At 36.6% G+C, this 24,905-nt stretch overlaps 1 protein-coding gene across 1 annotated transcript in view; it reads left to right on the top strand.

Annotated features, from left to right (window-relative positions):
• The window catches only part of LOC121371404 (potassium voltage-gated channel subfamily H member 1-like), a 93,180-nt gene extending 74,715 nt beyond the window's left edge, over positions 1 to 18,465 (top strand). The window contains exons 8-10 of the mRNA XM_041497274.1: positions 8,650 to 8,902; positions 9,737 to 9,933; positions 10,793 to 18,465. Of these exons, the coding sequence (XP_041353208.1) occupies positions 8,650 to 8,902; positions 9,737 to 9,933; positions 10,793 to 12,019 (1,677 nt within the window). The 3' untranslated portion in view covers positions 12,020 to 18,465. The remainder of the gene's footprint in view (positions 1 to 8,649; positions 8,903 to 9,736; positions 9,934 to 10,792) is intronic.
• Positions 18,466 to 24,905: the final 6,440 nt, after the last annotated feature.

Raw genomic sequence — 24,905 nt, 5'->3', positions numbered from 1 at the left:
CGTCTTTTGTTTTACAATATCTTGTCACTTGGAAAGTTTCCTTCTTCCGTGGTATAAAGAAAGAAATGTTTTATTTAACGACGCACTCAACACATTTTATTTACGGTTATATGGCGTCAGACATATGGTTAAGGACCACACAGATTTTGAGAGGAAACCCGCTGTCGCCACTACATGGGCTACTCTTCCGATTAGCAGCAAGGGATCTTTTATTTGCGCTTCCAATAGGCAGAATAGCACAAACCATGGCCTTTATTGAACCAGTTATGGATCACTGGTCGGTGCAAGTGGTTTACACCTACCCATTGAGCCTTGCGGAGCACTCACTCAGGGTTTGGAGTCGGTATCTGGATTTTAAAAAAAAACCATGCCTCGACTGGGATCCGAACCCAGTACCTACCAGCCTGTAGACCGATGGCCTGCCACGACGCCACCGAGGCCGGTCTTCCGTGGTATTGACGAACAAAAAACAAACACGAAGAAGGCATTATTTATAGAACTTTTTACAAAATGTTCTAGACGCAAAGTTGTTTACTTCCTTGTTTTTCAATAGTGTCACCTATCCCTGTTGTTGCGTAACGCCACCTATTGAGGAGTTGGCGCATCTCGAACGCCCATTAGTTGATATTTTCTATATTAAAAATATTCCTTCATCCAAATCAACAATAAAAAAACAAAACCCGCTGCAATCCTAAGTCACAAACTGGTCCGTCGTATGAATATATCTTTATTTACATCAATCAGTTTGTACCCCAGCATATGTATTTCGGAGAAGGCCGAGTAGGTTGGATAACCAGTGACCAATCCATTTGTTGTTATTTTTAAAATGCAAGTAAGTACTGTATTAAGCATAAAAGAGTTACGTTTGTTGTGATCAGAGTCGAATCTCTGCATAATGCAGAGTCGAATGGCATTTGGCAAAATAGTGATTGACTCCATAAATGTGTGTCTAGTGCCTCCTTGTCTATAGGAGGACAGGCACTCTCGAGGAGATCCTTTACTAGAGATTTCACTCTTCCTGTACCGCCACAAAGAGGACTGTCTCACGCTAAAAAAACGCTGCCCCCCAAAAAAACCCAAACAACAACAACAATAAAAAAAAAAAAAACCCTCCCTCCCCCCCAAAAAAAAACCCAGCAAAAAAAAAAAAAAAAACCCGCCACAATACTCCCCCCCCCCAAAAAAAAAAAAAACCCCAACAAAAACAAAGAAAACCCCACCACCCCTGGCCCGAAATACACCAGCACGCTTCGGATTCAATAAATATTTCAGTACCACTGTCTTTCTAATTCCCTATCACTGTGGAAAATGACTTCTTCATTTACGAGAATCACATGACGTGAACATTTAGCATCAATGATTGTAATGTTTTCTCCACGATGTGATCTTTTTGACTAAAATCTAGGCAGGTGGTTTAGTTCTAGGCAGGTGTTAATTGTGATTAATATACTGCGATAGTTAGAATGGGAAATCGCCATTCAATTTGAGCAGGATAAAGCCAATATCTTAACACAGTAACCGGTTATTGTATTTATACTGAAATCGTACATATGAAAAATAAATTAAATGAACCGTTTCATTTCACAACTTTACCGTTTTACAGAATAGTATTTCATCGCAAATTGATTGCCTTGTCACCTATAACCTTGCAGCCTAGAATATCTATACATAAAAAGGGGTCTTTTTCAAATAATATCCGTTATAATACGAAATATCTATCTAATATTAAAGTTATTTATTGTTATTATATTTTAACATGGCATCGTTTACTGATCATAACTAGAGTAAAAGTACATGTAGTTCCGTCCTTAAAAGCTATATGTTTAAGCAGTGACCGAAAACACCCCAGAAAACTAAGTTGTCATTATAGCTTAACAGTATACATACATACATACATACATACTGCATGAATGAATGAATGATTGGATGAATGAATGAATGAATGAATGAATGAATGAATGAATGAATGTATAATGATACCCCAGCACGAAAAACATACATGGGCAATTGGGTGTAAAAATATGGTAAATGTAAACACAATACATACATACATACATACATACATACATAGATTGACGCCTCCCTAGCTCAGAGCGCATCGTGATTAGTCTAGCAATTTGCGGGCGATTCGGTGCCACAGGCTCGAGTCCCAGCAACGGCATGGGACAATTTGTGAGGCCAGAAAGGATTTAATTACCCACTGCGCAATGTAACAGTCAACATCGACATACATACAATATATAGATATTCATACATCAATACATACATACATACATACATACATACATACATACATACATGTGAGGCCAGAAAGGATTTAAGTATCCCCTGCGCCAGTGCGTTAATATCTATGTATGTAACAGTCAACCTCGACATACATACAATATACTAGTATAAATATTCATACATCAATACATACTAGCCAGTGCCAGGTCTGCCCACTGTTTCATGCACGTAAGCGGAATCGACCGCGTAGATTGTAGGCCCCATGCATATGGTTGAGTTAAAGAACTTCCTTTTTATGGAGGCTTCGATAGCTCAGAGCGTATCGTGGTTAGTCTTGCAATTTGCGGGCGATTCGGTGCCACAGGTTCGAGTCCCAGCAACGGCATAGGAAAATTTGTGAGGCCAGAAAGGATTTAATTATCCCCTGCGCTAGTGCGTTAATATCTATGTATGTAAGTCAACCTCGACATACATACAATATATATAGATATTCATACATCAATACATACACCGCGTAGATTGTAGGCCCCATGCATATGGTTGAGTTAAAAGAGCTTCCTTTTTATGGAAGCTTCGATAGCTCAGAGCGTATCGTGGTTAGTCTTGCAATTTGCGGGCGAATCGGTGCCACAGGTTCGAGTCCCAAAAGAGCTTCCTTTTTTATGGAAGCTTCGATAGCTCAGAGCGTATCGTGGTTAGTCTTGCAATTTGCGGGCGAATCGGTGCCACAGGTTCGAGTCCCAGCAACGGCATGGGACAATTTGTGAGGCCAGAAAGGATTTAATTATCCCCTGCGCCAGTGCGTTAATATCTATGTATGTAATAGTCAACCTCGACATACATACAATATATAGATATTCATACATCAATACATACATATTGATATTATACCTATTACTGATTTTTAGTTGAGCAATAAATTATTAGCAAACACTTAATTGTCGTTTAACTTTTGAAACTGATACACTGAATCACAAGGCAGTTCTGATTTGCACACATATATTTCGGGGAAAAAATTGCGTAATAATTTGTCGATAATAATCAATTAATGTCGCACACTATAGTAGTCACACGAGGGCAGACAAGTGGGCATTAAAAATTATGACACCCAGCTAAACGTTTCATACAATATTGATTTTTCTTTAACAAAACCAGTGATTTGTTTTAAACATTCAGAAATAGATACAAAATATATGAAACCAATACTCTGCTTTGTCGTGAAAGTTGCCATGGTGACCGGATACAATATGGTGGAACAAGCATGCGAATATCGATTAGAAAAATATTTCGAAAATAGCCAACATCTGATTGCTTGTCTTCGTAGGAAAAGCAACAGCATCTTACAGAAAAATAGTTTTAACGAGTTTCGATTATACTTGACAACACAAAAGTCCGTCACAATGTTTTTTATTGTTATATTATTAGTTCAATATGGTTTCTAATTTATGGAAAGGAGTAGAAGGAAGGATGATGTTCAAAAATAAGTACAACATCGTGTATTTACAGAAAAGTAATGTTATATTTATTATCTTTAATATGATTTTATATGTGGGTGAACTGTTCATGTCATGAAAAAATATCACTCCCATTCTGTCTGTTATCTGTCCGTACGTCCGTCCGCCCATACGTCTGTCTGATTACTTATTTATTATAAGGCGGTGAGTCGAGGTGTCGCGACCCTTGCCTCACCACAATAATCTGGATGCTAACACAGGTAAACATTCCTTCAAAATCTTTTTAGTAAACAGCAAACATTTAGTAAAAATTTCAAATAAACTATTTTTAATATCACATACTAGAGAAAATAAAAGAAAGCTTTAGATGTTTTACATTTGTTTTTCAATGATGTTTTATATTTCATTTTATTAAGCAGAGTAATATATTTTAGACATGACAGCTGGGCCTTAAATAATGTGAGCACAAAACAATTGAAACCCCCAACCCCCGCCCTCCCCCCCCCCCCCCAAAAAAAAAAGAACCACCACAAAAAATCCTCAAAAACAAAACGAAAACAAAAGCACAAGAAAAAACAAAACAACAAACAAAGACGAAAATAGAAGAAATACCCTTTTTTGTTTAAAAGTGCCTTTTTAATGTTTTTTGGGGGAAGACCTACAGACACCCCATTTATTTTAGGCCAGGTATGACCCCCCCCACCCCCCCCCCCCACCCCCATAAACACCCCCACTTATCTCAATGCAACATCATAGTATTTTAGTTGGTGTTCCGGATCTAGTGTTGCAGACTATAATTTGAAAACCAAGTGAAATGCACACCGAAAAGTCATGTCAGTTTTAACAAATGGTTAGTTAATCGACTTCCATTTAAAGACGACGAAAGAAATCAATGACCCGAGAGCACCAATGAAAAACGAGTTTTGAACACAAGTAATGCATGTCGTACGCGACATGTAATATAGTAATATGTCGTGAGTGAAAGAAGTACAAATAGAAAGATAATTTAATAAATTAATGAATACTTATGTATGTATATGTATGTATATGTATGTATGTATGTATGTATGTATGTATGTATGTATGTGTGTATGTATGTATATCATGCAACCATGTTTCCTATAGACCTGATAACCCCTACCTAATTCGAAGCGTTATTATGATGGATGTTTGCTCAATTTTCAGGTAGGTCCTTTTCTCATTTTTCAGACAACCATTTACAACAATACTTGTCAAATGACCTCATGTTTTCAATTCTCCATTATTCCATAACTAGCCAGCGTTTTGAATTAAACATTTTGAAACAAAAAAGAATGTTTAATTAGCAGCCAGTGATGTAGATCTTCTTCAGGTCACACATAAATTTGAGTTTACTTTCACAGTAAAAAGGTACAAAAATTGTAATATTGTGACACAACAGACTGAAATATAATCAAAGTATTTTACTTAGAATTTGGAAACAGATAACTTTTAGGCTGGCTATGCCATTCCTAAGATGTTTCCGCGCACCTGCTATTGTCCGACTTCCGGTAGTAGTTTCTACACGATACAACTAATAGTTTCCATACTGATGTTCACTAAAAGATATTACAAAAATATAACTTGAAAGGGGTTGCATGATAAAAAAAATATCAGGTTACTACGTTTTGATGTCGTGGTTATTTGGCTCGGTTCGATAACGCTGCTGAAGCTCGCCAAATAACCACGATATCAAAACGTAGTAACCTGATATTCTATGTGTGTATATATATATATATATATATATATAAATAATACAGTATATATATATTATTATTATTATTATAAAATACATTTGCATAATTCATTTCAAATTCTAAGATATATGACATAAGTATCAACATAAAAAAACTAGTTTGAATTGAATCATAATTTGTGAAAGCCGTTATAAAACACACACACACACACACACACACACACACACACACACACACGCGCGCGCACGGACACGCACACACACGAAATATAATATTATTACTGTCTACAATAATGCTAAAGTTTAAGTCATACCCAAATTATCTTCTTTTTTTTTGTATTTTTTATTTATTGTTTAAAATTGTCTTGTGACTCGTTATTTTATAACGCTCATTATCAATAGATCTGTTACAATTTTAGACGAACGATAAATCGATATGTATTAAACAGAATATTGCACGTTTTCCACAAATGTGCTTAATATCTAATCTAATGAAATCTACTACTAGTCAAACACGTGTGACTGTAGACTGCACCCAATGTGATAAAAAGTATATTTGCCAGAAAACATAAATTATCCTCTATTTTTACTATTAATGTAGGGGCGGGACGTAGCCCAGTGATAAATTGCTCGGTTTGTGATCTATCCCCGTCGGTAGGTCCATTTGGCTATTTCTCGTTCTAGCCAGTGCACCACGACTGGTATATATAAAAGGCCGTGGAATGTGCTATCCTGTCTGTGGGAAAGTGCATACAAAAGATCCCTTGCTGCATTAGAAAAAATTTAGCTGGTTTCCTCCCTAAAACTATATGTCAGAATAATGAAATGTTTGACATCCAATAGCCGATGATCAATTAATCACTGTGCTGTCGTGGTGTCGTTAAAAACAACAACTTTTTTTACTATTACTGTCGTCTTCATTATCAATACCATTATCATCAAAATAATATTCATGATGATGATCATCATCTTCTTCACCACAATCAATCATCATATTTATGTTTATTAGAGAGGTTTCAAAACCACACTTTTACTGTTACGGATAGTGATAGGTCACCACTTCGAGTGTAGTTGGTGACGTTACAACAATTTTCTTCTCGCTCTTTCCGATTAAAAGGCCTGCTACACGTAATACCTTTCGTGGCTAATATACAATTTAAAAAGTAACAACACGTCTGAGAATGACGTCATTTTAAAATTCACTAACCGTGTCGATCTGCAAAACTAGCTAAACGATTACACGGTTTTCGAATCATAATGGGCCGAATTTACGACGCCGGTTTGTTTTTTAAAGGCACGTATTTATTGTAAATGTATGTAATTACCCGCGTCTAAGTTATAAGCAGGCTTTGTAAATTATGATTAGCTATCGGTATCCTTGCCCGAGTATTCCAACTGTAAGAGAGTTAGATGGATATTTGGACGTCGAAATGCCCTTCTTGCTCTCTCACAGTCAGGGTACTCGGGCTATAGGTATCCGTAACCGTACTGGTGTGGCTACAAAACCTATATTGCTTTTGTTATTACTGTTGTTATTGTTCCCATCATCATAATCGTTATCATCAATTAGTAATATTGGGTTTTTTTATTATTTCTATTATTAATGCTATTATTTATATCATCATCATCATTATCGTTATTGTTATTGTTATTTTCGTGCACCGCGGTTGAGAAATATCTAGTGATGAAGCAGTTAGTCACAAATCAATAGAGAAAACCCCACAAAGCTCCTGTTAGAGAATAATGCGTCTGCGCACCCGAGTAACTTTTACGGACAACTAGTCTGCTGATTGCACACGCCGTCCCCCGGGTTATTATTAATTACATTTAGTACAATGAGTTTACTCCGCCATTCCACATCTGCCTAACGTCGCCATCATTTATTTATATGATTTTCAATTTCCTTAATTTCTCTTGTAATTTCTTGTCACGTAGGTAGGTTTGGGTGGTTTTAGCTGCTTTTAGACTTCATTGCGTTTTAAAAGGAGACAAGGACCGGTGAAGTACATTTGAAAATTGAAGGGCGGGGCATTTTAATTTTGATGGTCTGGGGGATGAAAATACATTTGATGACCCGAACCTGTTGTGGGGGTGGGGGAGAGCTTCGGGGTTTTAAGTGTTAAAATACGGCATTCCCATCCTTCTGAACAGAGTAACAAGGAAAAGTGGGGAAGGAATGCCCTCCGCCCTTGCTCCGACGCCCATAGAAAAAGCAAGACATGACGTACTCCTTCAGTCACACCTTTTTAGGTATGGAACATTTTTGGCATACTTCCGCCAGACAACCGTTCAAGCACTCGCATGTTTGTGTATGTGTGTGCGCGTGTGTGTATGTGTGTGTGAGAGAGACCATCGTAAGCCATGACGTCACCACAACACCTATGACGGTTTTGTGATAGCGACAGGAAGAAAGAAAGAAGTGTTTTATTTAAAGACGCACTCAGCACATTTTATTTACGGTTATATGGCGTCAGACATATGGTTAAGGACCACACAGATTTTGAGAGGAAACCCGCTGTCGCCACAACATGGGCTACTCTTCCGATTAGCAGCAAGGGATCTTTTATTTGCACTTCCCACAGGCAGGATAGCACAAACCATGGCCTTTGTTGAACCAGTTATGGATCACTGGTCGGTACAAGTGGTTTACACCTACCCATTGAGCCTTGCGGAGCACTCACTCAGGGTTTGGATCGGTATCTGGATTAAAAATCCCATGCCTCGACTGGGATCCGAACCCAGTACCTACCAGCCTGTAGACCGATGGCCTGCCATGACGCCACCGAGGCCGGTCTGATAGCGACAGTTTCAGAAATATGGGCCCTGGCTACGCCAATCGAAACTGACCAATTACATGATCTAGTGTCTCTTGTGGACTCGACTACTCAACGAGATGCTCACAACAATTATGTCATGATTCCAAAGGCAATAAACTCAAAGATAGAAGTGATAATTTTATGGAAACAAATATTGTAAAAGGAGATAATAAATTGACTAGTATTTTACTCATAAAACAGTTACTGATTTCGAACAGTAATTAACAATACAAATATATTTAAAGGTCATAAAGTAAATATCACAGTTGGCAGATTAAACAATGCGTGTCTCTATGCCCATCCATTTGTGTGTCCGTCCGTCACCCAAATAATATCTAACACCCTCCTTTCATTTTCAGTATTCGACCAATACTACATTATTATAGTCTGATATCTTTTTTCACTTCATTTTATTTTTAAATCGATATTCCATTTTCAGGTCTTGAACTACTGTCCCAAGGATATGAAAGCCGACCTGTGTGTTCACCTAAACCGGAAGGTGTTTTTGGAACATCCGGGTTTCCGACTAGCGAGTGACGGGTGTCTGCGCGCGCTGGCCATGCATTTCAACATGACCCACAGCGCCCCGGGGGACCTCATCTTTCACCAGGGAGAAAGTCTCGACGCCCTTTGCTTCGTCGTGTCTGGTTCGTTAGAGGTCATCCAAGATGAAGAAGTGGTTGCTATACTTAGTACGTTCGGTCGTTGTTGTTGTTTTATTTTAATCGAAGACCCTCAATCGATTCCAAGTCCGATCGAAATTAAATTCTACAATTTTTATTCTAAGATCTCACAATACTAAAATTGAAGAAAATATATTTATAAAAATACGCTATTCACGTTTCACCAGTTACTGCACCATGTGTTGAACTTTTGACACAATTAAAAAGTAAGATAATATTCTGATTCAGATAACTTGGGAATGGTTAAAGTTGTCAATATGGAATTTTCATTACGACAATACAAATGCATTTTAAACATTACTGTTGATGCATGACTATGCTGAACTTTGAACCCTTATCCTTTGGAGTAGTACATATTTGCATGCTAAACTGCTGCGTCTTAGACCAGTGGGTCATATATGCACAGTAAAATAAACGTGTATTTTAAGACTTAAGCTTTACAAAACATATTCATGATTAATTTTTTACGGAATAAAACGTAAATAATCGAAGGGATCAAACAAAATTAGTCGATTGCCCAATCAGAAATAATGCTGTATTAGTATTGTGGATACTTGTGATTGTCACTGTAACGAATTCTTTCATTGTATTATATTCTTTTCCCTGGTAAAGGATTATAGGATACTACCATTTGTACACAATTGTAATATCGACAATATTCTTAATTATACAGCTCAACACAACAACAAAGAATACGTTATTTGGTTTGATATATATCTATCTATCTATCTATCTATATCTATATGTGTGTGTGTGTGTGTATATATATATATATATATATATATATATATATATATATATATATATATATATATATATATATATAACTACTTTTATTTGCAGGCAAGGGTGACGTATTTGGTGATAGATTTTGGAAGGAGCAGACGATTGGTCAGTCAACTGCGAATGTCAGAGCGTTGACCTACTGCGACCTTCACTCCATCAAACGAGATCGACTGCTGGAAGTCCTCGACTTCTATCATGCATTCGCCAACTCGTTTGCTCGAAATCTCACCCTCACTTATAACCTCAGACACCGGGTAAGATTAAGAAGTTTCCAAATCTGTCACCATTCTAGTATGAACAAATACTTTTTCATGACCAACATATATATAAGTGTTATGATTATTTTAAATTTAAACATATTCAGCAGGGATAGTGCTAGAAATATGAAAAGGTAGGCTATACAATGTAAACTGTCAGAGTATACTAGAAAATAACCAAACATATCTTAATATTCCAAGTACATATTTTTAAGACTAACAATATATATATATATATATATATCACCCCAGCAGGCACTCATAACGGGGAAAATAAAAATTATAATTTCTCACAGAGAAATTATCATGCATTGGTTTAACGTACACTATTATGGACAGTTTGACGCCAACAAACCAATCACCTTGTCGGTACTACACAATGACGTCACGTAGTTTAAAGCGTTTGCGTTTACGTCTTTCTGTTTTCAGTGTTAAACTTGTAATAAAATGGTAGTTTAATGCAATTCATTATATATATATATATATATATATATATATATATATATATATATATATATATATATATATATATATATATATGGTTTTTTTTTTGGGTTTTTTACAGAATGTATAGAACTTTGGGTTTTGAAAATTATCTGTGAACCGTGAATAAAATACAAAGTTAAAGCAATACTCAGAACAGAAAAGTAGTTTTAGTCGTTTCTGTATACATGGACGTGTAGACTATATCGAAAATAAAGGCTTTTTAAAAAATCATCACTTAATAGTCATAATTATTTGAGGGTTTTTTTCTTTTCTGTAGGTTCCAGTGGTGTGAATTTCCCCTATAAAATTCAATGAAATTTTTTAAACTGACACTATTTATTTCAAGCAACTGTATTTTTCTTGATTACAGCTCATATTTCGAAAAGTGGCCGATGTGAAAAAAGAAAAGGAATTAGCTGAGAAGAGAAAGAACGACCCGCCACTAGAACTGGCCAATGACCACCCTGTTCGTAAACTGATATCGCGGTTCCGCAAAATCAGCGATGCCAAACATGCGCACACAAGTTCCGACGCTGAGCGGGGAATGCCGAACGGAATTGTGAGCAATCTGAACAATGGCGAACGTCCACGAAGTGGGACTCGGTTGATTACGGTTTCCGAACAGTCCGGTACTTCTGCTAAACTCAGTAGTGTGTCTGAAAACATTGGCGCCTCCAAGTGGGGCAAGTTCATGGGCGGATTAGGCGGTGGTAGTACTAAGAACAATGCGGACAGCAACCAGAACAAAATTCCTCTAAATGACTTGAAACCAGCCAAGAAAGCTGTCGAGGAATCGGGAACCGCAACGTCGCATGTTACCAGCTTCAAGACGTCAAAGTGGGGTAAGTATCTGGAGAACCACCCGGAACCCATTCAGGAATCGCCTAATGAAGAGGTCACTCCGAATCTGAAGAAGACTGACTCGGCCGATAGTGGAATCCTACAGAGCAACAATCGGCTCGACCAGATAGGGGAGGTCAGTGCGAGTTCTGCTGTGCCTAAGCGGAGTGCACCTGACGTCAGTTTCGGTCTGTCTGTGGCCGAGCAGCATATGCTGACGTCACTGTACAACATTCGTTTGGAAATCAAGGAGGATATGGATACGATTGGCCAAAAGATGAACAGAATTGACGAGCAAATGAGAGAGATTCTGAGATTCTTCTCCCCATCTTCCACGCCTTGTTCATCGTTCATGTCCACCTACCCCAGCTCGCGCTACAACTCCAACAACATCACATCATCTAACAGTGCGGAGCACTCCCCCAGACATTCCGACCCTTCATCGCCCGGGCAGTTCAAATCAGACACTACATCAGATCAAAAGCCCAGTTTGTCCAGCTCAATAACTTCTGTGGAGGAGGTGTCGCCGGAAAAGAGTAGTCCCAATTCGTCGTCTAGTTCCAAAGGGAACCAGAGCAGACGATCCAGTAAAGTGTCCAGTGGGTCTGTTGCATCTAACACTAGTGTAGCTAGTTCAGGGAAGAGGAAGTCGCCCGATTCCAAGGGCAAAGGCGGAAAGGTGTCTCAAGAAAGCGCCGGTCTTCCGAAAGATGACGAGAGCATACGCGTTAAGGACCAGGATCTTGACATATTGTGAAATATTCTACAGTTCCATATATTATGGGTTATTTGCTAATTTTACGAATAATAGTTTTATTTTTCACTGTTATCACCATCCACCGACAGTTTCTGTGCAATTTATCTCCGTCCGTATTGTAGAAGAGTAACTGCATCTGGTGCCGTTTTGGAACAACCTGTCTGTTAGTGTGGCGCTGTTGGATAGCATGCATTTTGTCCCTGTGATGTGGAGTTGCAGCCAGTAAGAAGAACACGAAATTACATTATTTCGTAACAGTTTTCGAATCCAATACCATACCACTTAGAAGAATTCTTGCATATGTGTTGTATATAATGGTGGGTTTTATTAATCAAAATGTTTCGCCTAAGACATGCGAACATCTAATTATATTGACAATTAATGGCTGTTTACATTATACACTGAAAGTGAGCGATAACAAAAGAAAGAGAAAATGAAGGGGTTGTTTGTGTTTCGTTGTGGATAGTAATTTTGTGCTTTTTTTATATTTTACTTACACATACTGTCATCAAAGATTAACACAGTTTTGTCTCTTTTTTTTTCATTTTGCTTGTCATACAAGTTCACGACAAGCGACATAAGTACAGTGCGCCTTTAGGGGAAAGAATACCGAAAAATAGGAATTTACGAAGCCTGTTTGCAAGCATTGTAAATGTATGTAGATACACGCTTGTAAGACAAAAACAGGCACTGTAAATTCGGCCCATAAGAATTATATAAGTTACTTTAGCTCAAAACTATCACTTTAGTTTGTAAGTGAATTAAAAACCACTATAATTATACACTTTTTCGATTGTCGCAATGCCACTACACCCTCTCCAAGCGCGAGCCTATGCACGGACCTGCCTTGATGTTTTAATGTTCATAATGGATTATTGAATATTAGGGTTGTCAAAATGGTGTTGTAAATATAAATTTATATATATATACACACACACATAGGTGCACACATATACTCTGCAAAACTATTATGCACACACACAATTATGCACGCGCGCGCGCGCGCGCACACACACACACACAGACAGACAGACCGACAACACACACGCACGCACACTGTTTTACTAAATTTAAAGGTGCTATGCCTGAGTTTGCACTTATTAAAATAGACAGTATGCTTGAGTTTTGCAGTGTCTAAAATAGACAGTCTATTAGTCTATCTGCGTAATATAACCTAGAACAGTTTTGAAATACAAAACATGATATCAGCAAATACACACAAAAACATATCTGGATACGTATAAAATTATTGTAGGCAAAAATCAATACCGAGCTATTACAAAGATTAGGATGACCAGGCCTGGTGCTTATAAAACTTTTAGAGTCTAGACTCGAGACTCTAATAAAGTCTGAGACGGCAACGCCATACAAATTACATGCGCGTGACATCATTTGAGATTGAATCTGGACTCTAAAAGCCCTGAAATGCATGGATTATACAGTTGTTTACTGAGGGCTAACAGCCAGGGGCTTAATTCACAAAGCTCCCCTAGGCTCTAAGAAACACCGCATCATCTTTGCAATTCTTATTGCGTTGCACTGTGAGATCGCAAAGTTACGAGAGTTTAGTGAATTAAAACCCAGAACTGGCTTTGTCCAAAGTTATAATACATTTTGTTTTCCCTACCCCAAAATATTGTACAAGAATTTGTCCTCACCTCATTATGTTTATTGGGTAATAGCCACCAAAAACCTACTCCTTACAAAAGTCTATCATACTGAATTTATTAATACTACTTTATTATAACTACAGGCATAGGGCTATTAAAAAAACAAAAAAACACCATGAGAATTTGCCTGCCCATGTGATACCAATTTATTAAATGTTAGGGTCTGGCCCATGGCTAAAAGTCGTGCATTTCAAATTAACAAGTTACAAGGTTTAAACAATTCTGAACAATCCCAAAATAAAGTAATTATACGTATTTGTTCAAAATATATAGCTAAATTATATCCCTCTTTTTATATGGTATATCCCCTAAAATTAACTACATTTACAAAAGAAAAATGCGAAATAATGAACTGTTGTCATTTTTATAAAGAGTTTTAACTCTCAACTTTCGTTACATGCTTTGTATTTTCTAAGCAAGAAAACGTAAGTGTATTGTAATTTTAATATTGCCATATTAATCAAAACGTGTTACAGAGGCCCTTTAAATTATATTACTTTGTAACCATTATGGCTGAACACTGTTGGTTACCTTGCCTCTTTTATTATCAAATAAATCTCTGACGGACTGATAACACTAAAATACGGTCGACGTTGTAAATGTCAAAATGAGAAAGACAAATATGATGTAATGTCGAGTCCACAGAAGCTTAATTGAAAACTCGTCTAAGCTTTCAGATGGCTAATGCCAAACAAACAGACGTTTCCGCTTTATAATAAGCAAACTTTTGAATAGACCCTATGCAATTTGTGTCATTTACTCTTAAAATTAATATAATATCTGTTCGGTTTTAGCCTGCGCAACAAATCCAAACCCCAGTAGATTTCATATTTTGAATTCAGGGTTTGTTTTGTGCGTAGGTAAAAAAAAAAACTAGGTACTAAATTAACAGAGAAGATGATATTCTAAATAATAAATTCTATTCTTGTGAACACGACAATAGTTATAATTTCCCAACAATGTTATGGGGATCTCCATTAAAACTGTGTTATTTAAGCAAAACAACATCCATAGCCAAAATCACACATAAAGCACCTCGAATATTCCAAGACGATCATGTCATGTGTTCTCAAATGGTGATCATATCATTCCAGGTAGGGTATTTTGTATGGTCGTCACTGTGGAGGTAGTTGGTATGTATAAGAATTACACTATGTTTAGTTTCTAACTTACATTGTCAGACCTGATTATTGGGATCACTAAAGGCTTCAAAAGCTTTTAGCCTTTAACTACAAGTAAAAATACAATTGGACCTACTTTTAAAGAGTTCACTATATGAAGGTAACAAGGCGCTTTTTTGTAGCCACTACTTTTGACTGTTTTATAGCTGTAAGAACCTGGTATGGGGCAGGGGTGGACTCTTTATATATGACACTCCTAGTATAACGTGTGCCCCCACCCCCACCCACTGACGTATCGCTCCTACGGCACTGTTTTTACAGTTTAAGAATATAGTTATGCTTCATTCATTTTAATCAACTCAAGCTACACAATTTTCTAACATTTCCAGGTGTGCGTGTGCACATACATGAATAGTTACTGGTGTTAATGCATATTATTATGTGCGTTCGTGAATGTGTCTGTGTGCTTTCGTGCATGTGTCTGTATGCGTGAGTATGTATGAGTGTACATGTGTGTGCGTTTAAACAGGATATAGTGGTTTCACTTTTCTGGTAGAACTGTCGGTGATGTACATAAATGAGAACCAGTTTTAAAAGAGCTTTGCAGAGATGTTCCTAAACACCATGCAGAAACAGCGTGTATATTTCTCTTATCTACATATACCGAGAAGTGACCTATGACGTCACTACGGTTTCTGACGGTATTTAATCACTAAGCTAAACCCTTGGGCAAATGCTAATTCATTACAATAATAGTATGGAATTGGATATTAGTGACGGATCCAACTTGTTGGTAAGAACTGTGTTCAGCTGGCCTAATGTTCTACGTAATTATTACAGTGCATTGGCCTACATGGATTTGGAGATATTTTGCATATTTCTAATTATATTGCACTCTCAAAAATGGCACATTAGGGAGAAGAGAGGAGGTAATCAAATCTTATAGATTTGTTCCTTTAAGGATACAGAGATTTCTGAATATTATTAATAGATTTTAAAATAGAATAATTATACACACGGTACATGTTATGTACATTGATACACAGTAGTTTGCTTCTTCATTTACATCATGCATTCTGCACAAAGAACATTCAAGTTAAGTAAATCATATCAAACATGTGCACCGATACGCAAAACAAACGTCATGCTATTTTCAAGGTACGTGTTTTAGATATTCATTATTCATAATCGAATAAAACATTTATATCTGTAACAAACAGAGTTTTATAGCAATCGGGAAAATAAAATATTAAGATGTCCGATTCCATTTGGACAAATTCTGTTAACAATATACGAACGGAAAATAGCTTAGTTTCTTTTGTGTGTTAATATAACTTATTACTTGTCTCACGCATTTTTAAAACCAAAACATCAAGAAAAGACCCACGAAGTTTTGTGTAAACCATCTTTCACTTGTTTAGGAAACAAATAAAATCTCATGATAATAAAACCGGGAGACCGGCCTTGGTGGTTTTGTAGGTTCTGGGTGCCATCCCGATACCGACTCCGACCAACAACGCGTTTGACGACTCCGTGTGTAAGGCCACTACACCGACTTCTCTCCAACAAACAACTAAACACTAATCCACTGTCCTGAACAGACAGCCGCAGATACCTGAGGTGTGTCTCCAGGACAGCGTGCTTGAGCCTTAATTGGACATAAACACGAAAATAAGCATAGATGAAATGAAATAAAAACCGGTGGAATGTTCCAAATAATATTACATCGTCATTGAGTGTTTCCATGTGTTTAACAGTTGTCGAGTGGTTGCTTTGGGTTGGCAAGTAACCCATTTAACCTTCATGGGTAAGGGGTCTGCAGATTTGTTTTATGTATGACAGGTTTAATAAAATGTTTGGATGGAGTATGAGCTCGTAGAAAGACTGTTGGATTTAAGACTTTTTACTCAAAATATTAGAATTTTTGTTCACACGTTGCAAGTTCCGTAATCAAATATATTTGTTTGGGTCGTAGCAACCCATATTTTGTGGACCATTCTTAATTAGGTTTTACATAATGCAATTCTGCTTCACTGCATAGCTACTATTTGTTGTGAATATTATCCCAAAATCGTCTTTGATTCTTCTTAAGAACAAATTCTATTGAATTTAATCCCTATGTATTAATTTTTATTAATGTAGTATTCGAATAAGCATATAATTCCTCAGTATCTTAAAAATATATCAATATTTGCTGCTAGTTGTCAAAAGTTAATCACATTCCATTTCTAGAAAGGACCAGTGCAGTTTAGCACTATTAAGATTTACATATGTATATATATATATATACATATATATACATATCTATACATATCTATCTATCTATCTATATATCTATATATATATATATATATATATATATATATATATATTAATAATATTATATATATACACACACAGTGAAACCTCTCAAAACCGGGCCCCTCTGTAAACTGGAATTCCCTGAAAACCGGGCGTTTTTCATGGTCTCGTTTTAAATATCTGTGCAGACGAGAACCTCTGTAAAGCGGATACCTCTTAAGACTGGACGTTTTACTGGTATATATATATATATATATATTAGAGTTTATGGGATGTAAAGCCTGGCTGAAATATGTAGCAGGTCACCAACGGACGCAGACCGACGTAGATGAAATACCTTATTTTTATGCAAACAAATACGCAGACACCTGCGACTTTGTTCTCATAAAAACATTTTTGTCCAGTCAATCTTGGCTCCAAAATAGCCAATCCCATCAAAACTGCAACAAAAGGTCTTTCTTTTGATTTGCTATAAAAAAAACCCCCACACCTGCAGATGAAGATACTAAAAGTCTAGAAAAATAAACCAGCTCACATTGTGTCTTTGAATATATTATTAACAATAGTTGAACATTTAAAATCAGTATAAAATACAAATTTAAAGTCAAGATGTTGTCAAATGAAGTATTATGGCATTCATCTTGAAAAAGTGAACTTCTCCTGCATAATTTTTCTAGACTTTTAATATATTATTTTGGAAACCATTCTAATAAGAAAACTGAAAAAAACGTTTTGTTGCAATTTGTGGTGAATTCATCATTTTAACTGAACTATTTCTGTCGTCTGCATCGGTCAACATCAATTGACGACCTGCTACAGATTTACAGATTTAAAATAATCATGATTTCGACATATATTGTTCAATAAAAACTATTTTATGAGAGAAAAACACTACACTTATATAAAGGAATATATTGAGATTTGAAATTTATCTGCTAGTCTTATATTTGTCTTTTATACACACTTGCAGTTATAGTTTCCTGCACGAGGGCCTCTTAAACAATTTATTAAAAACTATCAGTAAACGTATTTTCAATTTTAAATTCACTCTGTCATTTATGTACAACTCGTGGGGGACAACATTATCCAAATGGTTTAGCTAAAAGGGGTTAACGCATACTTTAACGTGTTCAGGGTGTTTTTCTAAGTTGTCACTTCACGTCACTTGTTATACTCGTGTCTTTCAAAAGTAAATTTGAAATATAAACATGTGTTCGTCTGGAAGCCAGCACGATTGAATGTTAATGTTCATAATATATATATAAACTGTTACACCTGTTACTTATTAACATGATATTTTCTTTATTACTTTCATGGATCGTTTTCATCTTAAAATAAAATATTACCAAGCTGACTTCGTTTTCTTTTGTCTTAAAATTACATAAAACTGTGTTTCTTTTCCTTTTGTCTGGAGCATTGAATTCACCTGTAATTAGGGCTGTACTAGTAATGATGAAATTATTCCAAGAACGAAATCGAACAGTATGCATATAACCATCCATATCATCGTTTGTGGCGAACTCGCAAAGCATTATAAACAAATACTTGTCCACACCCCATACTGATTATTACTTAGAGTAAACTAAAACGTCTTTTTTAAACTGCTCATTATAATTCTAGTCATTTCTGTTCAATTTTAAAATCGGGCAAAAATTTCTTTTGTCCAAATCTGTATAATGCAGTGTTATAAGTATTGCGGTGTTACGATGCCTCGATGGTGTTATGGTCGTCATCGGACTTAAGGCTGGTAGGTACTGGGTTCGTCTCTCGGTACCGGCTCCCACCCATTGCGATGTTAACGACTCAATGGATAAGTTTGAGGCCACTATACATACTGTTCTCTCACTAACCACTAGCACACTGTCCTGGGCAGACAGTCCAGATAGCTGATGTGTGTGGATATACGCATGGAAATGACTGGACGATTTGCGAAACTCCTCTTGCGAGTGGCAGTCAACTGACACACACAGTAGGAAACTTCAAAAGGTAGGTCCTGTGAAGAGACAGTCTTCCCACAAACCAAACACCTGCCATGGGAGTAGACACGACATTGTCAACACGTCCGTTTGTCTCTGCTTTGTGCGGAGATACGAAATTTATACATGTTAATGATTTTGTCTTTCAGAATAGATGGAACGTATGATTTTAGGGGCGTCATCTGTACATTCAAACTAAATCTGGTAAATGTATAGATACTCAACAACAAAAGAAGTGAAAATATTCATTTAGTGTTCTTTAATTTATTTAAAAGGGGGCGGGACGTAGCCCAGTGGTAAAGCGCTCGCTTGTTGCGCGGTCGGTCTTTGATCGTTCCCCGTCTGTGGACCCATTGGGCTATTTCTCGTTCCAGCCAGTGCACCACGACTGGTATATAAAAGGCCGTGGTATGTGGGATGGTGCATATAAAAGATCCCTTGCTACTAATGGAAAAATGTAGCGGGTTCCCTCTGTAAGACTATGTCAAAATTACCAAATGTTTAACACCCAATAGCCGATGATTAAAAAATCAATGTTCTCTAGTGGTGTCGCTAAACAAAACAGACTATTCAGTTTGAATCACATTAGTGTTTGTGTGTAATAAAATTACCAATATCTTTTGAACATTTTAGGAACATTTTCCTAACACACACACACACACACACACAATCACACTCACACACACGCACACGCTCACGCACACGAACGCACTCGCACACGCTCACTCACACACACACACAGGCACACGCACACGCTCACACACACGCACACACATGCTCACATATACACACACACACACACTCACATACACACACACACACTCACGCTCACATACACACTCACGCACACAGACACGCATGCACAAACACACACAGAAACACAAACACATACACACAAACACAAACACACACACACACACAAACACACACACGCACAGACACAAACACACACACACACACACACACACACACAAACACACACACAAACATAAATATATGTTCGCGTTTCTTTTGTTTTTCAGTATAATATTTATTTCAAACAAAGACTATACACAAATACAGTTTACACGATCAACAAATTATTGCTATTAGGGAATTTCAAGGAAATATTCCAGTATGATATCAGCAATTTGCATACAACTCTTTCAGTTTGTTGCGATTATCATTTTTGATTGTATTTTATCAAACAATTCGGACCAATCAATCAACGAACCAACTGACTCATGCTTGTATGCACTGAAGGTTCAAACGTGTCTATCATAGGGACACCCTCCAAGTTTTCTGAGAATATTCTTGAAAGTACATATCCGCCTGTTTGGAGAACAACAATAAATAAACTAAAAAAAACCCCAAAAAACAAACACCCCCCCCCCCCCCCCCCCCCCCGCCTCCCCACAAAAACGAACATAATATCCCCCCACCCCCGAAAAAACTGAAAGAAAAAACAGAAGACCTCCCATGAAAAACAACCTAAAACTAAATTTAAAAAAAATCAAACAACAAACCAACCAACCAAGCAATCTATTTTCTACACATTAAATAGACTTTTTTTTATGATGTTAAATGTTAACTATTTACTGACAGTGTTTCTTTTCCAGTACCGGTACTTATGAACCTGCCATCTAACTTCTGTTTTTACTACAAATCAAACAGACAGTCTAGTTTGTACTTATAAAGAACTTTGAAGTGACTGGAGAAAAACCTTTTTTAAAGACATGGTTTTATGGTCGACAACTACCGTGCTTAGGAGTACGTGCTTTTACGTCTATTGTCCTGAAAATAGGTTATAACATTAAGTCATTGGAGAATAGATCATATATTTTTAATAAAATACATCGATGTTTTCTTCTTCTCATTATCAAACGCCTTTGAAAGAACACTCACATATCCTTCCATAAAACTGATAATTCCACATAAAATACATAATTTAAAAAGTAACCTTCTTTCTGAGGGAATAGTAGATCAATAGTTTTATGTCAATTAATACAGTAATGCAGATACCAATACGAAAATAAAACCGGACAAAAATCAATATGAGAAGCCTTTGAAGTGTTTTGTTTACAATATTGGTTTTCGTAAGATCAAATAGATACGCACAACAACTGTAATTGGTCATCTAAAGCCATCTTTGCAAAAGACAACGTTATTAACAACAGCTATTTGAAAACAAAAGTTTCGGATTTTATCATTATTAAAACATTTCATGATTTTATTGGCTTGTAGGAATCATATTTGAAGCACATTCGAAAGTTGTTCATTGCCTGTCGACCCCTGAGACTGAACACCTGATAGCATCACTGTTTTGACAGTGATTCATGAGTGCATGTATTCACAGCTATATTTATTCCAATGAATTGTCCTGTTCTAGTTTTGATTTAGTAAACTAGTCTGGGAGTGGCATTCCTCTTTGTGGCAATGTATGAAGTATATAGTGTCCAGAAACGGATCTTGGGAGTAACTGTCCTAAAAATGAGGCACTAGATATAGAAAGAAAAATATTTTTTTTTAACGACGCACTCAACACATTTTATTTACGGTTATATGGCGTCAGACATATGGTTAAGGACCACACAGATTTTGAGAGGAAACTCGCTGTCGCCACTACATGGGCTACTCTTACCGATTAGCAGCAAGGGATCTTTTATTTGCGCTTCCCACAGGCAGGATAGCACAAAACATGGCCTTTGTTGAACCAGTTATGGATCACTGGTCGGTGCAAGTGGTTTACACCTACCCATTGAGCCTTGCGGAACACTCACTCAGGGTTTGGAGTCGGTATCTGGATTAAAAGTCCCATGCCTCGACTGGGATTCAAACCCAGTACCCATTACCTACCAGTATGTAGACCGATGGTCTAACCACGACGCCACTGAGGCCGGTACACTAGATATAGATTCATGGAATCAGCCATCGTTTTCCCAAATATCCATTCGACTCTGTATTATGCAGAGATACGGTCTTGATCACGGTTAACAGTTTTGTCATTCAGATTTACGACATTTTAATATATCACACAAATGAACTTACTTTTTTTAAAAAGGAAAGAAGTTGCGTGTCAAAGGAATAAAAAACGAAGAAAATAAAATATGATGATCTCTACTTTATTATTTACAAAAATAAATAAATAACCCCACTCTATATTACATATTTAAAAAACTTAGTTTTAGTATTTACAAATGATAAAACTAGCAAACACGTGGTGATAACTCATATCATTGACATGAAACACCTAGAAAGTAGCTACATAGGAAAAGAAAACATCACCAGGATATTTCATACGTACTCAATTATTTTAGTTTTAAGTGTGCTTTATAACGGGTAATGTAGCGGGATTCTTCTTGTGACTATCAAAATGTCCATAAGTTTGACATCCAATAGCCGATGATTAATAATCAATATGCTATAGTTAAACAAAACGAAACGTTTTTAAGCGTCTGTACATGCAACATTAGAGAAGTTAGTTAAAAGCAGTAGGTGGAAAAAGAAAATCAATACTGAAAAACCAAATGCACACGTTTCAAATAATGCACACTATTAATAATCAATAATTATAGTATAACTTATTTGAATTAAGCAAATGGTTCCAACATGACGTCATTTTACTTTTAAAATAATTTATTACGTCAACTGCGTAGCTCAGTTAACGTTTTTTTTTTAAATGAAAAATTTACTTTTAAAACCATTCTGTTACAGTATGATCCCTTCTTAAATAAAAGTTTTATTAATGTGTATTTTCACTTTGATGCGTGTGTGCGTAGATATTTGTGTGCGTGTGCGTTAATGACAGAACTGAATACATAACCTAACATGATGAAAGACAAAAACAGGAAACCAAGCAACTATAGACTTCTATTTCTAATTAGGCCAGCACTGCGGGCTTAACCAGAGTTTTTGAGCCAGAAATGTTTAAGATGGAATGAATCAAGACATTCAAGGGGAAATTCCATACCTATGTCAACCAAATCAGTGATTTCAAAAGTCGTTGGAATATAACTTAATTGGTATCGTGTTTTAGATAATTACCTCTAGTATAGTGATTATAAATAGAGATGAAAATCAAATACTGCTTTTGACATGCGTTGCAAAGCAACATCATACGTAAATTCCTCATTTCCCCAATAATTAATACAATCAGCTATAAAAGCTCATGTTAAGGAAATAAATGAGATAAAACAAGTTTATTTTTGGAAACTATATGGTTTATTGCTAAGAAATATACATTTATAAAAATTTTGGTAATATTTGGATATAGTAGCAACAGTAATAGTAGTAGTAGTAATAGTAGGTAGTAGTAGTAGTAGTAGTAGTAGTAGTAGTAGTAGTAGTAGTAGTAATAATAATAATAATAAATAATAATAGTAATAGTAATAGTAGTAGTAGTAGCAGTAGTAATAGTAGCAGTAATAGTAGTAGTAGTAGTAGAAGTAGTAGTAGTAGTAATAGTAGTAGAAGTAGTAGTAGTAGTAGTAGTAGTAGAAGTAGTAGTAGTAGTAATGGTATAGTAGGATTAGCAACAGTAGCGGCAGCAACAACAGTAGTTGAATTAGCGGTAGTAGAGTTCTTTCTAAAACAATTACATTTACATATATTGAGACATTAGTAGTAGTAGAAATAAGAAAAACAGAAAATATCGTTTAGATGGTATCAGCTCGTTCCTGGATCCATACGAATTTATTCATAATCACGGAAATTTAATGGGACATCACTTGATTGCACGATTAAGCAAAAACAAACAAATAAACGTACGTACGTGTTTATTTATCGCTGAACATATTGGATCTTTTCTTTGTGAGTCACGAAATGGACGATTCATATCCAATACAGTTTTCATAAAGGATGCAAACTGCACGCTGAAGTGCACCCGAGTAGTTCAGTATCGATTTAATATTACCGAATCGATGACTCGTTATATTTCTTTAACAATTTAAGGAACACACATTAACTTATGTAAATTGAAACTCAATCAAATTTATATCAGAGAAATATGAGAAGGGTCAAAAAGAGGGAGAATAGACACAATGACAGATTGACAGACAGACAGACAGACAGACTGACATAGACGCGTCATGGGCAGCGTTCTTCAAAATGAGAATAATAGAATATATACTCACGGCCAAAAGAAACTTTACAAGTGTTATATTTGAATCTGGTTGGAAATGGCAAATAATAAGAATAATATTGTTTGTGATATAGTTTAATGGTTCAATAGCAAATGTAAATCAGGAACAAAAACAACGTGACTGCATGTAACAATGGCGTAATAATGTGAAAGTTACACATGGGGTCAAAAACCACTTTTACATTGAAATGTCACACAACGAAGTCTAGCAAAATTTGGTATTTCAGACTCCATACTGACTCTAATAACGTGTGTGACCACCGTGAGCTTGGATACATGCATGCACACGTCTTCGCATAGACGTCGTCAACCTTCTGATTACGTCAATCGGGATGCGTCGCCATTCCTCAACCAGGAATTGTTGCAGTTGTTGTCTGTTGAGCGGGGGCTGTTGTCTCCGTCGAATCTGGCGATGAAGGTAGTCCCAAAGATGTTCAATACGTGACATGTCAGGAGAGCGTGCAGGCCATGGCAAAACGTTAACATTGTTCTGATGAAGGAAGTCCTGGACAATGCGAGCAACGTGAGGTCTGGCATTATCATGCTGGAATGTGATAACTTGGGGCTGCTGCTGTAGGAATGGCACCACAACTGGTCTTAGCACTACGTCCCTGTAACGTTGAGCATTCAGATTGCCATCAATGATGACAAGTTCGGTGGTCTGATTGCCACAGATGCCTCCCCACACCATTACACTAC

Source organism: Gigantopelta aegis, chromosome 4 (genome assembly GCF_016097555.1).
Source record: "Gigantopelta aegis isolate Gae_Host chromosome 4, Gae_host_genome, whole genome shotgun sequence".
Taxonomy (NCBI): Eukaryota; Metazoa; Mollusca; class Gastropoda; order Neomphalida; family Peltospiridae; genus Gigantopelta; species Gigantopelta aegis.
The sequence above is the reverse complement of the archived record's forward strand: the minus strand, read 5'-3'. Positions and strand labels throughout refer to the sequence as shown.